This window comes from Syngnathus acus, chromosome 24 (genome assembly GCF_901709675.1).
Source record: "Syngnathus acus chromosome 24, fSynAcu1.2, whole genome shotgun sequence".
Taxonomy (NCBI): Eukaryota; Metazoa; Chordata; class Actinopteri; order Syngnathiformes; family Syngnathidae; genus Syngnathus; species Syngnathus acus.
Window position 1 is genome coordinate 5,109,615 of NC_051108.1, and position 17,223 is coordinate 5,126,837.

General features: G+C 38.3%; 3 protein-coding genes across 5 annotated transcripts; 2 read left to right on the forward strand and 1 right to left on the reverse strand.

Moving 5' to 3' along the window:
* The first annotated feature begins 1,910 nt into the window (after positions 1 to 1,910).
* katna1 (katanin p60 (ATPase containing) subunit A 1) lies at positions 1,911 to 9,705 on the forward strand. 2 transcript variants are annotated; one of them, XM_037245318.1, is made up of 12 exons: positions 1,911 to 2,227; positions 3,019 to 3,184; positions 3,259 to 3,392; positions 3,480 to 3,675; positions 4,065 to 4,180; positions 4,382 to 4,487; positions 4,556 to 4,714; positions 5,203 to 5,329; positions 5,460 to 5,594; positions 6,631 to 6,757; positions 7,253 to 7,454; positions 9,328 to 9,705. In XM_037245318.1, the coding sequence occupies exons 2-11, from the start codon at positions 3,023 to 3,025 to the stop codon at positions 7,449 to 7,451; spliced, it is 1,461 nt and encodes a 486-aa protein (XP_037101213.1). In that variant the 5' UTR covers positions 1,911 to 2,227; positions 3,019 to 3,022; the 3' UTR covers positions 7,452 to 7,454; positions 9,328 to 9,705. The 2 variants fall into 2 exon arrangements, with proteins under 2 accessions (XP_037101213.1, XP_037101214.1); XM_037245319.1 differs by lacking the exon at positions 9,328 to 9,705 and having other exon boundaries at positions 1,914 to 2,227; positions 3,501 to 3,675; positions 7,253 to 7,833.
* ginm1 (glycoprotein integral membrane 1) lies at positions 8,509 to 11,211 on the reverse strand. The gene is given in 9 exon segments (XM_037245324.1): positions 8,509 to 9,178; positions 9,181 to 9,268; positions 9,379 to 9,542; positions 9,703 to 9,923; positions 9,995 to 10,154; positions 10,229 to 10,383; positions 10,517 to 10,613; positions 10,684 to 10,749; positions 11,064 to 11,211. Coding segments are annotated over 9 exon segments (1,095 nt in total). The 5' UTR covers positions 11,139 to 11,211; the 3' UTR covers positions 8,509 to 9,109.
* Positions 11,212 to 11,223: 12 nt separating this feature from the next.
* ppil4 (peptidylprolyl isomerase (cyclophilin)-like 4) lies at positions 11,224 to 16,271 on the forward strand. 2 transcript variants are annotated; one of them, XM_037245320.1, is made up of 13 exons: positions 11,224 to 11,320; positions 11,587 to 11,654; positions 11,744 to 11,808; positions 11,892 to 12,009; positions 12,072 to 12,214; positions 12,300 to 12,396; positions 12,495 to 12,611; positions 12,688 to 12,812; positions 12,894 to 12,960; positions 13,150 to 13,261; positions 13,340 to 13,436; positions 13,537 to 13,654; positions 14,791 to 16,271. In XM_037245320.1, exons 1-13 carry the CDS (start codon positions 11,251 to 11,253, stop codon positions 14,977 to 14,979), a joined length of 1,386 nt encoding a protein of 461 aa, XP_037101215.1. In that variant the 5' UTR covers positions 11,224 to 11,250; the 3' UTR covers positions 14,980 to 16,271. The 2 variants fall into 2 exon arrangements, with proteins under 2 accessions (XP_037101215.1, XP_037101216.1); XM_037245321.1 differs by lacking the exon at positions 14,791 to 16,271 and adding an exon at positions 14,445 to 14,780.
* Positions 16,272 to 17,223: the final 952 nt, after the last annotated feature.

A 17,223-nucleotide genomic window follows, 5' to 3' on the forward strand; every position in this document is an offset into this window, starting at 1 on the left:
AGACAATAAGGTGCATTTCATAATGATGAGGTGTGTACAATACTTATTACAAAAATATATTTAAAATGTACCGTATTTTCTGGACTATAAGGCGCACCTAAAAACCTAAAATTTTCTCAAAAGCCAACAGTGTCTTATAGTCCGGTGCGCCTTATATATGGACCATATTCCTAAATTTAAACTGGCCCGAAGCATTGTGTCATGAAATCAATCATAAGTGGCCCGCTGAAGACTATGAATCATGAATCAAAAAGACTATGGATCATTATTTTGTGATTATAAAGTAATTTGTTGCATCTGAAGTTGAATTAAAAAAGATAAAATGGAAAATGATTTGATTTGGATTAAAAATCTGACATGATGCATTAATGGTGCGCCTATAGTCCGGTGCGCCTTATATAAGGACAAAGTTTTAAAATGGGCCATTCATTGAAGGTACGCCTTATAGTCCGGTGCGCCTTATAGTCCAGAATATACGGTAATGGAAGGAATCAGAATCAGCTTTATTGGCCAAGTTTGTGCATGCCAAACATGGAATTTGACTCCGGTTGATCTCAGCCTCTGTACAACATTTAAGTGACTAACAACATTCAGGTGACTAACAACTAAAAAAAACTAAAAACTGGACTTGCGTCATTTTGACTCCTGTCAAAGAAAAAATTGATGTGTTTTTTTTAGAACACTTACTCAATTCAAAGAGGACCCTTGCTTTTCAATCTTGCTGAATGTATGCAGTGGGAAGTGACACTGCAGCAAGGTCGGGATTATGGCTGAAAGAGATAAAGTCAGCACCTGAGGGCTCAGAGTCCTCTTTTTTTTTTTTTCAGCTAAAATACTGCAAACAAAATGAGAGATGTGAAACATTCTATTGTTGACATTTGGACTTACTCGTTGTGGTGATCCCTGATGGGGCAAGCCAAAAGTTGCACCAAAAATAGAACATCTTCGGTTGGAACTCATTTATTTTGGATGATAGGTCACCTGTCTGTCTGCATGCAACTTATTTTATGGGATTGATGTCCAGACTTTCATTTAAATTCTTCCACACCAAACTCATCGTCATCACCATCCTCCTGAGATATGGCTGCGATGTCCTTGAGTAAGAAACCGATACTCTGCTACCCCCCTGCTCTAGTATGTGTTTGTTTGCTGTGTCCACAACTGGGAAAGGTCAAATCCAGAGGTCAAATTTCATGCCCGGGTGTGTCCATAACAAAGATGATTCTATTCACATAAATATTCAAGACAGGCAATTGTCCATATAAATGCTTGTGTTAATATTGAGAATTGGGACTCTTTATAGTGGCTGCTGAGAGGCAGGAAGAGGCACTCCCATCTTCTGGATTGTAGTAGTAGTACCCAGCTCTGTTTATTGTAACTCTCTACCACCACTTGCTGGTGGATAATGGATAGTACAGCTGCAGTCTTTATGATAACAATTGTATCATAACTAGTAAGTGAAATACAGAAAAAAATGCTGTTAAATAATTTGTATGACTCGCCCGTTATTTAGTGATATGACTTTAAAAAAAAAGACATGCACTTAGATGTTATTCCGTTGCTTATATTGAGTCCAAAGTTTTTATATATACTATATATTATGTACTCTCTTTTTTTCTTTGGTTTTTGCTTTGTCTCCCTAGGTTTTCTGTTGTTGCATTTTTTCTCAAATATGCAAGATGCGATGTTATTATTGTATTTTGTTTTTTCAATTTGCATTTTTAAATAAAATTGTAAACAAATAACGTGTCATTGCGGCGTAATACTTACATTTTTTTAAATTTTATTTTATTCTAATAGATCACACTTTAATGGATCTTAGTTTATTTTGAAAAACCGGAAATCCTTTTTTTTCCGCTCCAAATAAGTCACATGCTCAAGTCATACTTCCGGCTGTAAAACGTGTCAAATGTGACAAGTTTGAACCCCCTCAAATAACAACTTCTTCACTTGTAGTTAAGAAGAACAGTCGGAGTCTTGTTTGGATTAATTTTTAATTATAAAAACTTTCAGTATGGCCACACTTGGTGATACCATGTCCAGCAAACTAGACCATCCCCTTCCCTTATAGCTCCAGGAAAGGGCGCTGTTTTCCACTTCCGTGTACCGGACGCCGCAACCCGGCCCCGAGGAAAGTGTTTATCTCGTGTCGTATCCTTTTTGAACTGCAACAGCGGAACTCGTGACGTCTGTCGCTACCTCAGCTCGTAGTGAGCTCACTCGAAAAGTTGAGTATCATTGCTCTTTTGTTCAATTTCAAGTTTTAAAAACTTAGTGTAAAGTCAGCCAACAGCATTGTAACCATCAGCGACAGGCTCCAGTACTTTAAACTGCAGCTGTATAATTCTACAACAATGCGTGTGTGTCACTTTGCTAGCATCTTTTTTATTTTGTTGTTGTTTTACCGAATGTCGCATGCCAAAGTTAATTTGTCTAAACACCAATCATTCACTAAAGGTAAATATTACGTGCATTGCAATCAAATGTTTACAAAACAAAGACGCGATGCAAATTATATCCGATGAACTCCAAAGATTAAAACTCCGAATAATCAATTATTTTGAGCTAGTACTGTACAGTATACAAAAGAGAGTGATCCATATCCTGTTAAGATCCTGTTAACATTTTGTGCAACATGAAACCTGACGTCATCAAACTACACAAAACCTCAGTGACACGCGTGTGTGATAAACGGGGGATGACTGACACCCTATAATTTTACTTTTAGAAGGGTAATAATTTAAATAGTGAGAGGTATTTACAGTATGTTTATTTCTGACACTGTAGTTAGTAACTGACACATCCTGCATTGTGACTGTAAACATCCGATTTTACTTTCTTTGTGTTGAAGTAATACAACACACCAGTTTCACATAGATTATTGAAATAAATGGACTTTCCCCTTAATGTTTGAATTTTTGGACATCCTCCAGTAAACTGCAATAACCTCTATAATAAATAAATTAATAGGTTGTGCATTTTTTATTCGGTCATAAATGATCAAATGTGTTTCCACAGCACGATGAGTTTACAAGAGATCTTTGAGAACATGAAGCTGGCCCGTGAATATGCTTTGCTGGGAAACTACAACTCAGCTAGTGTTCTCTACCAAGGCTTGCTGGAACAGATCAAGAAACATGTGTACATTACACGCGACCCTAGTCTACAACAGAGATGGCAGAAGGTAAATATTAAAAGTAAGATCTGTTGGGATGCGTTTATCATGAGTACAATGATAAATTTGGATTCCTTCTCCAGTTGTGGCAACAAGTTAGTGACGAGAATAGACAGGTTCAAGACCTCCTGTCGACATTGGAGAGCGTTCAACTGGACGCCATGCCTGTTAAACCAATTGAACCTGATGATTTTGACATAAGACCCGTTGAACCAAGGTAAGGAAACTACAATGCAGATGTAGACTGTTCTTTTTTGCCTGAACTAAAAGAAATTGTGAGGTTCCTTCTGTATTTTTAATTTAGACATTCGCCGTGTCCCGTCAGGCGGTCTACAAACCCTTACAAAGACAGTAAGCCAACCAACAACCGCCTCAGCGTGGCCGTGAAGGCCCAACAGAGGCCGACATCTCGCGGGGCCAACGGAGACAAACACAAAGCGCCCAGGGCCAAAACAAAAGAAGCCAAGGAAGGTGGTGCTGGCAAAGCAAAGGAAAATAAGGTGAAGCATTTGCTGTTGTCCTCTTAAGTTATTTAGGAAAAATGCTCAATCCCCCAGTCGTTTATTTAAGATTCTTAGACAGGTGTAAATATTTCAAATGAGCAGTTCTTTTTATTAGGGCCCGACTGATTAATCGTTCGGCCGATTAAATCAGTGACTCAACATGTGTCCCATTTTAGTTTAACTCTCTTTGTGCCTGACAAGTGCTTTGTTTGTCCAGCTTTTGTCTACGTTGCGTTGCTAAGATTTTAAAGTTGTTCCACCTGTATAATAACCTACCTCTAATTTGTAGCAAGAGGTATTTCTAATCCCATTTATAAATTGATTTATTTTTAATTTAGTTAATATTCTCAGTTAAGGCTCAATAAAAACTTTTTTTTTATCCGCAGAACAAAGGAGACGGCCAGGAAAAAGAATTGAAAAGGTTTGATGGTACAGGATATGACAAAGACCTCGTGGAAGCCCTGGAGAGAGATATCATATCTCAGAATCCAAACATTAAATGGTATGTTTTAATCTGCTTTTGCTTTGGTTTAAAGCACCCATTTTTATCTACCGTATTGGACATAATGAAGAACAAGATTAGCACAATTTAAGATTATTTAATGTTATATGACTCAAAAGTGTGGTGATGTAATTCACAGCATATAAATTATGGTAAATGAAGAAAACACTTAGCTACATTTTGAATGATTGTATCTCAAAGGGACGACATTGCAGACCTGGGTGACGCAAAAAAGCTCCTAAAAGAAGCGGTCGTGTTGCCAATGTGGATGCCAGCTTTTTTCAAAGGCATACGGAGACCGTGGAAGGTATTTAACGCAATCAAATTGTGCAAATGACGTGTCACTGACAACAATCCGTGAAATTCTCACCTTAGGGAGTGCTCATGGTGGGACCTCCCGGCACGGGGAAAACACTCTTAGCGAAAGCAGTTGCTACGGAATGCAGGACTACTTTCTTCAACGTCTCCTCATCCACGCTGACTTCAAAATACAGAGGAGAGTCTGAGAAGTTAGTGCGCCTGCTCTTCGAGATGGTAAGTCATTTGTGTCATTGTAAATTCCGGCATGATTACATCACTTTTTTTTTTTTTTTAATTCAATGTCCATTTAGTAGCTTTTTTTCTTTTTTTTTAATTCCTTTAAACGTTTCATTTCATCCATGACACCCAGTTTATGCAAGTAAGGGAATGTATTCTATAAATTGCCCCATATACTGCTGGGCCAATGGCAAGTCTGGCTTTTGTTGCCATGACGACCATGGATCTCTTAGCGTGGAGACTAGAACAGCTTCTGCTTTGACTCTATTTTCGTCAAGTATTTCATGCAGTGAGCCACATAATGTGTGAAAGACACGCTACCCGAAGCTTATGTGGGAAAAAGAAACACTATTAGGCTGTAAATAGGTTGAATAAATTGAAACCAAGGATTATTCTATTCATGCTCCAAACCGATGATGGGATTTCTGATTGGTCCAAGTGATCAGCAGCTATCAGAGAGAAATGATGACATCATCCTTGTGTAGGCCCGCTTTTACGCACCCACGACGATCTTCATCGATGAAATCGACTCCATGTGCAGTCGAAGAGGAACCTCTGAGGAACACGAGGCCAGTCGGAGAGTCAAGGCTGAACTGCTGGTGCAGATGGATGGTAGGTCAATAAGATTCTCTGAATCCATGTTTTTGTTTGCAACAGGATTTCATTTTTGTATGGATGTAAAATATTACGACTTTTTATAGTGAAGCCCGAAAGACATTTCTGTCGCGTTTGTTTCGTGCAGGCGTTGGCGGGGCGTCGGAAAGCGATGACCCATCAAAGATGGTGATGGTCCTGGCTGCCACCAACTTTCCGTGGGACATTGATGAGGCTCTGAGGCGACGTTTGGAGAAGAGGATCTACATTCCTCTACCCTCAGGTATGTTTCCTCTTCAACAATCTGCTTGGAAATCATGGAAAATGGGGGAAAGCAAAATATTTGAGTTTAACAGATAACGTTAAATTGATGTGACCAAAGTATTAGTGAGGGGAAAATAACAGTTCAAAGTGGGGGAATAAAAATGCAATTTTGGGACATGTTTTCTGCCCAAAATCACATTAATTTAGCAATTAACATGAAGTTGTCGGAGGGTCGGTTCTGGATCCCAGGTATTAATTTTGACACCTCTGCCTGACAGTATTGGATAACAAAAGAGTAGAATATCAAACAATACCACAATACGCTCTACACTTGTATAATGTGGGGCCATAGCTGGATTATCCCTCCAGGCCTCCTCAACACAAATTGGCTTCCTCAGCTCCACATTCCTATCATTCTGTCATTCTAATCAACCTTTAGTACACTTCTTTGTATTTTCCGCTGAGCCTCTCGGTAAACGACCTGTAATCCTGATGGAATTACGACTCCTTAGGGGCACAGTCAGGGATTTATTTAAGGATGCCTTTTGTCACCAAATAATGTATTGCCATATATATTTAAAAAAGTAAAACATTTGGTTTTGTCATTGTTGTAGTGTAGTGGTCTCTATTGTATGCGTAAAAAATAGAAAGGTAGTGGATTCTCTGGCTCTCTCGCTTATCGCTTATTTGTCGTGTGAATTAGCACTGTTAGCTTCAGGTGGTTGCCCGTGCTTGTGTAAACTGATTTATCAGAGCAAACGTTCCAGGAGGCTTAAAGACAAAAGAGGCTAAAATGATGTTAGCAAATACTGTAGCAACTCCCCAGCATTTAAAACTGGGATATTATCAAGTATAGTCCACAAATAGGATCTTGAATCAGGTTACACTGGATTTAGATTTGATGACAAAATCGGGCATGCTGTGATTCCAAATATCCAGCCATTCTTTTTCGATATGATATTTTTCTGTCTTTGTCCATTTTTCGGTATCACGGGAGAGGCAAGATAGACCCTGCACTGATCACAAACTGTGTGTCCTCAACATTGCGTCCTCAGAAAAAGGACGGGTGGAGCTGCTCCGGATTAACCTGAAGGAGTTGGAGCTGGCCAGTGATGTGGATTTGGACAAGATCGCTGAGCAGATGGAAGGTTACTCGGGAGCTGACATCACAAATGTGTGCAGGTTGGTCTAAAATCTGTGAAGCAGGCGGATAAAGTCACATTTGTATTTGACTGGAAAAAAAAATCTCTATTGATTGATCACAGGAGAGGTATTATGTATCTTTTTACGTGGCCCGTGAAAGCAAATCATGTTTGTCAACTTCCATGACCCTTGCTAAAAATCTAGACCAGCATGTTTGTCATGTGGTATTAATAATGTTGAGATTTTGCAATAATTTGTTTTTACCATTTTTTTTTTTTTTTAACAATAACTTGAACAATAATTGATTAAACTTGACATCTGGTTTGTGATGCAACTCAAATTTGGAGGGAAATGTCGTGCAGTATTTTGTTTGTGGATGAAATAAATTGGATTTTGTTGTTATAATCTAAGATATTCTTTGATTAAAATCTACTTAAATGTACCCATGCTGCTCTTACAATTTTTGGTCAGTTAACTATTACCTAATTCAGAGAGTTGCTTTTTGAGAATAAAAGCATTTTTGCAACATTGCAGGGATGCCTCCCTGATGGCCATGAGGCGACGAATCGAAGGGCTCACACCAGAGGAGATCCGCAACATCCCCCGCGATGAGATGCACATGCCCACCACAATGGAGGACTTTGAATCCTCCCTGAAGAAAGTTTCCAAATCTGTGTCGGCAGCAGACCTCGAGAAGTACGAGAAGTGGATTGAGGAGTTTGGGTCCTGTTGAAAGGTGAAAATTGTAGCACGAGTTGTTCATTATATCTGCGTGCCGATGACAAAGAAAGCTGGTTTATTGTTATTTTGTAAATTTGTTAATAATCTTCAGAAGATTATCTGTAGTTTTTAAAAAGCTAAGAATAACTGACGTGGATGTTATTTTTTGCAACACACACACACACACAACAGACCTTACCACACATTGTATATTTTATTTTGTGCCTTTGCAAATGCCTTGAATAGTTGTGTGACGATATAATTATCTAACCACATCAGACCAAAAGGCCAGCTCTTGACACTTGCACTTGCTTTTATATGGATGTGTGATCCTTGCACATTCTAGTGATGGCCATTCTTTACTATCGTTCGATGAATAAAATAGATTATATAAAAAAAAAAAAAGTGTCATGTTTAAATACAGTATTCCTTTTGAAATGTGTGCGCACAGGCTTCACATTTTGTTCAAAAGAATTTTGAGGGGATTTTTCCAGCAAGGAAGGAGTTTAAGTGGTCGGTGTACTTTCAGCCCAATGTAAGTTTCACTGCGTCATTTGTCACAACTCACAAGTATATCTTTTAGGAACTGAATCCAACATTGTTTTCTTTTCTTTTATTTTCATACAGGGTGTTTGGCGAGTACATGAAAAAAAAAAAAGACAAAGCTGTTTTATAATCAAACTGCAAATCTATCATAACATGATGCATTATTTGCGGCCAATGAAAGATTTATAGATGGTAATAAAGCCTTTAATCCACAGGGTTATAGACAAACATATGCAGCCAAGCTGTAATTGATGATTTAAATGTTAACAACAATGCAACCCAGCAGAGCATATATCTGCTATACAGTGTTACACCACCAGGGGCACTGTAAAGAAAACTAGCAAAATAATTTAGAATCAGTCATATCCAATTCAAGTTGAGCCGTTACCATTGAAGTTGCAGATAGAACAGCAAAATGCATTCACTAGATTGACTACACAAGCATCTCTGTACATCATGCACTGAGTAGCGAAAATGGACACACAGATTCAAGCATCATTTGTTACTAGTATTTGTACTTCCAAAGTGTTTCACCATTGTATTGTGCCCATGCTCTTGAATTAATACTCACACATTCCCCCAACTCATCCATCACTACAATAGACTGTGTGGCATTGTGAAAAGGACATTACAATCACATGTAGGGGTAAACAAAAAAAAAAAGAAAAACGCATTTTCTGACTGACATTCATGCAGGAAATGTGCCGAATTAAATAGTTACCTCAAAAAGTGCAAAAAAAATTTTTCATATATATCCACTCACTGGCCATAGAATTAAGCATGCTGATGAGATCCAATCCAATTATACCATGCAGCTGTTTTTCCCAATGGAAATCTGCATTTGACAAATTAATTTGACAATCTATTGTGGTTGTTGTTTGGGAAAGCATTGCACCAAAGTGTTCTAATACTTATACTAATGCCACTCAGATGACTAGATGATTCATCAAAATGTACCTAATGATATGACCAGTCTATGTATGATGGCTTACGTCTTGGAGATAACACTCAAGTCAACTTTATTGGCTTGAAGACAATTTGATGAGACAGATTGCATCTGTGCTAAATAACAATTAACAGAACCTTCTCATTTATATCAACCAAACCGGCTCATCTGACTTCCATTTACTCCACAAGATGCAAAAGAAAATAGAGAAACACTGACCAAAAAAAAAAGTCCTCATTTAATGTTTTATCTCATCCTCTTCTAATTCTGTGTTCTCCAGGAGAGTGTGCTTCTCTTCATTCGGCAACAAAATGAATGTGTTGGGATGACAAATCCGCCTGTGAAAATCCCCCCCAAAAAGTTGAGTCATCATCAAAACATATTCAAATGTGTACAGGTTGTTCATAACAGATTATCGACCAAGTCATGGTGAGGTAAACAAACTCACTTGTGTTCACAAGTTGGGAAGAACAAGTCCAATATCTTGACAATGACTGCTGATCCGACAACACCAATGACGACCACACACATCACCAAGAAAAAGAGGGGCAGTGACTCTGAGCAGAAGATTCTCAGACGCTCCCGGAAATCTTCCACCCAACGACACATGGCCTGACAAGGCAGAACAGAAAAACATTTTAATTCAGTTCAAGTAAATTGATAGATCAGGATTTAAATATTGTTTCCCTGAGCGATCTTTTACATAACTTAAAATTGTAATTCCCACCAATTACAGCTAAAACTTTAAGACACATTAAAGGTATTTTCGCACCGAGTACGAGAAAAATCCTTGTGGTGAACTCTCAGTGGAAATCTGGTCTTGTTGACCCAGCTCTTCAGTTTCAGTGTCTTCAGATTTAATATTATCAAAGAAGTCAGCGTCCATGCGAAGTGGAGTCTCCGGGAGTTTTCCCGGTGCTGCAATCTCTTCTTGTGTCGTCCCAGAGTGTTTTAGAGGGTACTGACTGGTCGTCTGTAGCATCATTTGCTCATCTGATGATGAAAAAAAAAAAAAAAATTTACTAGTAAGATTGACTACCTGTGACCAGCAGTGTTCATCATACCTTTTCCATGGTTTGTTGGATCTGTGACTAGCACGTCGTTGTCTCTGGAAACTTTGAATATCTCACTGAGTCCGATGGGGTAAGTGTTGGTGAACTGAGCCAGCTTCTCAAAATCTGGGCTCATCAATAATTTCACCTCACACATATCAGGCTGCTGAACCTAGAAAACATAAATACATATTTAATGGAATATTTTCTGGCGTTGGTAGTGTCCCCTGATATAATCATCTGTACCTGTTTGCCCTCCAACTCAATGACTTCACTAAACACTTGCAGAGCCACCACCTCTTCCAAGTCGCTATACAGTCGGTTCTGGGTCACCATAACCCGGGTGACAGTCGATACCAGGTCCCCTCCTTCATACTCAATGCTTCCATTAGTGCTATTCACTGACAAAAACAAATCATAGGCATAAGAAACGCATCTTCCATCTCTCACTGACTTCCAACAAGAGTGAAAACAAAGAACATATGAGGCCATAGTTTGCCACACTATAGAAAGAATATTTTGACGTTAACTTACAGAGAAGTGCTTGACAGTTGAATCGGGTCACCCCCGATAACTGAACAGGAACATCATTTACCAATACCTCCTCGCCAACCGATATGTTTAAAGTAATCTGAAACAACAAATACCAGTTTTGTAGGATTGGTAATTGTTGGGGAAACCAGGAACTGGGTGTACTGTACCTGCAAATTGTTAGATTCTTGTGCATCTGCCAATGCCCCTGCTGTCACGTTGATCAGGATATTTTCCTACATTAATCAATATATTAGTCACCAACATTGTGAAATATAACCAGCCCAGAGGTATCAACAGAACTTCTACTCGCTTATCTTACGTCATATCTCCCGAACGTCAATCTACCAACAATTGAGATTAAAATTGAGTCTTTAACCATCCATTTCTAAAAAAAAAAAAAAACTCATTCACACAGTTTAGCGTTATTATAAATAAGGAATCTGCGAACACGTGAAAACCAAAACAAATGATGTTTACGTCTTACCACAACTGACCGGAACGTCGGTGTCATTATTAGTGCAATAGTATTTACTAGTGTGGGTCTTACCGTCTTCGGAGATGACTCGGTGTGCTTTATAATGACACAAAATAGAATTATAACAAAAAGAGTTGCCCCTGCCATTTTATCATGGATTAATTCAGCAGTACGTACAAGTTAACAAGGAAATAACAACTGCGCACGCGCGTAAAACAGCTATCCCGTTTACTTCTCTCGCGAGATCTCACACGTTGGCATGGCGGTCCTTCTTGAAACGACGCTCGGCGATATTGTGATTGATTTATTCACTGAAGAAAGGCCGAAAGGTAAAAAAAACCAAAAAACATCCCTCTTTCCAAGCAATGGCGATCACATGATAATAACTCGTCCCATAAAGTAACCGGAAGCTTTAATAGATTCAAGAATAACTATCTGCAGGCTTTAGCTGTTAGCTTACTCGCTACTTAGTTACTCAGCTACTAGACGTCAAGTCATCAAATCATCGATCTCTCTTCAGATTTAACAAAAGGCGTGGAATGTGAAAACATTTTAGAAATGTAATAAACAACCAAATTGTATCTTTTCTTTACAGCATCCCTCAACTTTCTGAAATTATGCAAGATAAAGTACTACAACTACTGTCTTGTCCACAATGTACAGGTAAAGGAAGATTGTTGCACACTCAAAATGCAGAATGTGACTTATGTATGTATGTATGTATGTATTTATTTATTTATTTAACATTACAGAGAGACTTCATCATTCAAACTGGGGACCCAACCGGGACGGGTCGGGGTGGAGAGTCAATCTACTGGTGGGTCATCTTAATCTCTATTGCTGCCTTTCTTCAACAAGGCATGTTGACAGCATCAGCGTCCTCCTTTTGTGTGTCACTAGCAAACTGTACGGGGACCAGGCCCGTTTTTTCGACTCGGAGAAAACACCACGTATAAAACACAGAAAAACAGGGACAGTGTCTATGGTAAACAATGGAAGTGACCAGCATGGTTCTCAGGTGAGTTATTTTCATCTGAGATTAATTCTAAAACAGCATTAACAGTATTTATATTTTTACAGTTCCTTATTACCACTGCCGAAAACCTGGATTACCTGGATGGCGTGCATACCGTGTTTGGAGAAGTGTCAGAGGGACTGGACATCGTGGCTAAAATCAATGAGACTTTTGTTGACGCTGACTTTGTTCCATTTCAGGACATCAGGTGAGTTCAATTGTGACTCAAATAATCTTAATGGCCATTTGTTCATATTTGATCCAACAATTTTCTTTATGTCATGTTACAATAGAATCAACCACACTGTCATCCTTGATGATCCTTTTGATGATCCCGCTGATCTCCCGGTGCCTGATCGGTCTCCTGATCCCACCAGAGAGCAGCTAGATGTGAGTGCAGGATTTTTATATAGGCGAATAGGTCAATATAAACTGTTTGAAGGAAGCACACCCAACTACAAATATGTTTATTTTTTGTGGGGGCGAAGAGTGGTCGAATTGGCGCCGATGAAGTGATAGACGATGTAGATGGGAAAGCAGCTGAAGAAGTGGAGGAGCGACTTCAGGAGAAAGAAGCCAAAACCCGAGCCATCCTGTTGGAGATGGTAGGAGAAGCCTCAAGAAGTTTCTCAAGATGCATCTGCGTGCTCGTGCTAAGTGTCTGTGTGCCATCCCTTCCAGGTGGGCGACCTTCCAGATGCTGATGTAAAGCCTCCAGAGAATGTGCTGTTTGTTTGCAAACTCAACCCAGTGACCACAGATGAGGACCTGGAAATCATCTTTTCTCGTTTTGGCCACATTAAAAGGTAAACAATGTTTCTTTTCATATGGATGTATGGATGTTGCTCACATAAGTACCGTTGTGTCTTTGGTTCTGTTCTGTCCAGTTGCGAAATCATTCGTGACTGGAAGAGTGGAGATTCCCTATGCTATGCTTTCATCGAATTTGAAAAGGTGAGATCGAACAGCACTACTAAAACTCTTGATATTCAGATGAATATCAATGCCTAAGACTTTGTCGTCATAAATCTCTGTTTTTAAATGATCACAGAATTTTCGTATTTCTTTTTTTTTTCTCAATTTACTTATTTATTCATTTTTAATTATTTATTGATTGATTGATTGATTGATTTGTCCTGACAGCAAGAAGACTGCGAGAAAGCCTACTTCAAAATGGATAACGTGCTCATAGACGACCGGCGCATTCATGTCGATTTCAGCCAGTCTGTGTCAAAGATTAAATGGAAAGGGAAAGGTACCCTTCGCCACGTGACACGTATACAACTCCAAATGTTTTGTCCTGAGTAAACATCCTCCTCATGATGTGTTGTAGGTGGCAAGTACACCAAAGAAGACTTCAAGGCTTATGAGAATGACTTGGAGAAGCGATCCAAACTGACTCTGAAAGATCAAGTGAAGCCCAAACAAGAGTATCCTCTCATGTTGACCCGCGGATGTTTTATTCTGGTCCGAAGTGATTTGTACTATGGTACCCTAGAACCTTTCAACTTTCCTTAACCCCTCCAAAAGTTCCCGATATGACCTGCTGTTGGACGAGGAGGAGACGCCCGGAGAGAAAAAACACAAAGAGAAGAGACGTCATCATCATTCAGATGCTGAAGAAAGCAAGAAGTCCAAAAAACACAAGGTACTGTGTAAGCCTCCATCAAAGGGGAAATATGGAAAATTGACTTTGTTTCGACTTTCTATACAACTAGTTTGTTCTCTCGAGTGCTGTTGTGAAATTACAACACAGAAAAACTACAGACGCACGCACTAGCCTGTCGAAAATTATCAAAATGTTAGGTTATCATTAACGCAAGGTTTAATGCTTTGCTATAATTCAACACTTTTTTTCCCCTCACATTTTTTTTTCTCCTTTAAACACGCCTACCAGCAATTTTGTCCATGTGTTGTAAAATACATTTTTATTTTTTTCAAGGTTATAAAACCTCCAAGTCAGCAGACCTGCCCTTCTTCTGTTATGAGACTTTAATTTTTTCTTTCATCTCCATTTTTAATAGACAGTCAAACTTGTTAGACATGCACAAACTTATTTCCTGCTTCCTTGAGGCTTCGTGTTTACGACCTGCCCATGGTGTGCTGATTCTGCGGACTTTTAGTTTAGCACCTTTGCAATATTTAAATGTGCCCTCAGTATAATGAAAAGTATAATATTGATATTTGACATTGAAATGAGCATAATTCATAGGTTAATTTATCCATTCAAGTTTAATCCACATGCATCAAACAGATATTAGCAAAATTACTTCAATAAACATTTAAGTTTATTAACCATGCCTTGAAAAGTTTGCATTTCAGTGGACAGCAGCAATGTTGATATTTGATGCTCACTGCAAGAGCAACAAAAATGATTGATTACAATATCGATGTTTTTTTTTTTGCCGCATCCCCTAATGGTTGCATCTATTATTTAGATCAAGATTGTATTCCTGATTATCTCGGCTTTACTGAAGCTGTAAGCAGAAGTTTGACTCCTGCCCAGTCATGCAAACACAAAACCTTGTCTGGGTTGGAACAGTACTTTATCTTGCATGCACTTCCCTGTTCCTTCGTGTAAGATTACATGATATTCAGCCTTCAGGGTGAGTAAATTTGGTCTAACTGGTTCCTTTTAACTCGCAAGAACTCATTGATGTTGACATCACCTGAAAAAAAGCCAAGCTATTGCATTAAACCAATTGAAACCAGATTTGCATGTAAACAGTTAAACTTTGTAAAGTTTTCTTCCGCTTATATCTTATCGTATTGTTATTCCTCCAGGACGATGAGGACGGCCGGCGTGACAGGAAATTGGACCGGCATCGCTCACGTTCCCGCTCCAGAGACAGAGACCGAAGGCATGACAGGTCCTGGGACAAACCCGCGAAAGATGGACGGGATAGGAGTCGAAGGAGTCGTAGTCGATCGCCCAGGAGGTCCAAGGACAAAGACAGAAGCAGATACAGATAAAAGGCTTCCTCTGTTCTCATTATGGAAGTGCAAAAACTATGTTCCACTTCCTCACCTGTGTTTTAATTAAAACACTCGCCATTGAATTTCAAACCAGGTGCTGTTTGTGCATTCACCTACACTACTTGGACAAAAGTATTGAGACACTTTTCCATTGTGTGCGACCATTTCTGCTAAGTGTCTCATTACTTAAATCCTGATAGTGTGGATGGATGAATTATCTGCAAAGCATTCGATTGTGACACAGAACGTCAAAGAAAAGTTTTTGTCAATATAATTTGGTCCCTTTATGGACATTTGTTAAAGATCAAGATCACCTTAATGCGACTGCATCATGTTATTAAACAACTTATTTTGTCACTGACGACACGACAAATGTCACATGTTTATTAGGTATGGAACATTTTTCCTACTACTACAACTTACTGCTTGCTTCTCACGATATGCTTAGCTCTCCACTCGCAAGATTTGACTATCGTCACACTTGCATTGTATTGTGCTAACTAGATTAAATGGTGCAAACACACACACCTTAAATGCATATTATGGGGATTAAAGATTATTCCTTCAGCAGGTGAACTTTATCTGTCATTCAGCCTGTAGGGATTGCATGAGGAACTGCAAGAAAGAAAATAATGCAATATAAACACGACTAGATTGGTAATTTGACATATTCCAGGTGGTCTGCCAGGCCATTTGTTTACCTTCATTATAGACATTGGATCCAACCAATCAGGTCATAGTATGATAGTTGCCCCACCCATTTTGATGTTTATGTGAATTGGATTGAATCGAATTCCCGAAATATTTTGGAAAATTCCCTAAATCTTATTTCCGGAGCTGTCCTTTACAAGTGAAAGTAAACCTTTTCATCACCTTTCTGTCCTTCTTTCACCACACTAATTGGAGTTGAGTAAGAGATAATAAAATAATTGCAAAACTCGTACACTGATTATTCTTTAGTTTCATTCCACTAATTATTGTTTTTTCAGGGCAGTGCAACCTTGTTTGTATAATCCAATTGTTTTGCATTGCATCAGGAGTATAGTGGCAAGCATGCCTACCTCATCGTCAGGTTCAAATATTTATTTGCTTGGTGTTAGTAATTTTGAATGAATCAACTATCATCTTTTCATTGATTGACTTTTGACTACCTAAAATTCAGATGACTCATGTCGGACAATAATGTAAAGATGCTTGACCACATGTTTTAGTTTTAGTCTCAAATATAGACGCGACATTAAAATAATGTGATAGCTCCCATCCAATCAATGAAGAAATATATTTAATTATAGTTTTTAAATCAATAATAATTTTAAAAGATGAATTCCAATGATTGCCTCACCATTATAACAATAGTATTTTTTTATTGACACTAAAGTATTTGTTGAACAATGTTTTGTTTATTTTTGTTCCAAAATGTTTGTAATAGTTTGCTTTTATTTATAATAAACTTTAAAAAAATGAGATTAAGTGATGGCAGCCCCTTCACGTGGATAAAAACAAGTTATGTTGCAAAAAAACACAATACATAAAAGTTTTTTTTGACATTGTGGAAATTACAAGTATTTTTTTTTATTTCAACATTTTTGAGGAAATAATCATTCAGGTACCTTCCAAACTTCTCCAATTTTTTTTTTTTACAAAAGTGGATGTGTGTACTTTATGAATGTCGCCAAGGCTACATTTCTTCCATTCACCATTTTAAATATTTAATGTTATAACTATAAGAAATTTTAGAAGCTACGACTATTTTGTCACCATGATTTGTCGATTTGATACAAACACTTTGCAAGCCTGACAGTGCAAATCATTTCAATAGCCTTTGGAAAATGTTGACATCCTGGTTAGATAAGAGTTAAATTGCACTTTCTTTGTGACTAAATTACTTCCCTGTTTTTTTTTATAAGTCTGGTAAACTTTGTCCAGAGTTCGTTTCTACTTTTCAACATTCACACCATAACTAGACATTATACAAATAAAAGGAAACAACCTACAACTCCAGTCTGAGCACTTCTCAGTTCAGCAAACTTCCCCACTTGACAAGCTTGTTAAACAGTCTTGGGAAAGTTAGTCGAAACTTTTTTGTAAGGCACCAGCTACGTATCCCGTATATGATAATTAGAGTAGATACTTAAAAAAATGATTGAGGCACAATCAAACAGCTTTTCTTCCTTTCCAACGTGTGTATGTAATGTCATGATTCAATTATGAACTTTATCACCGACTCTGTCTTGGGGCTCA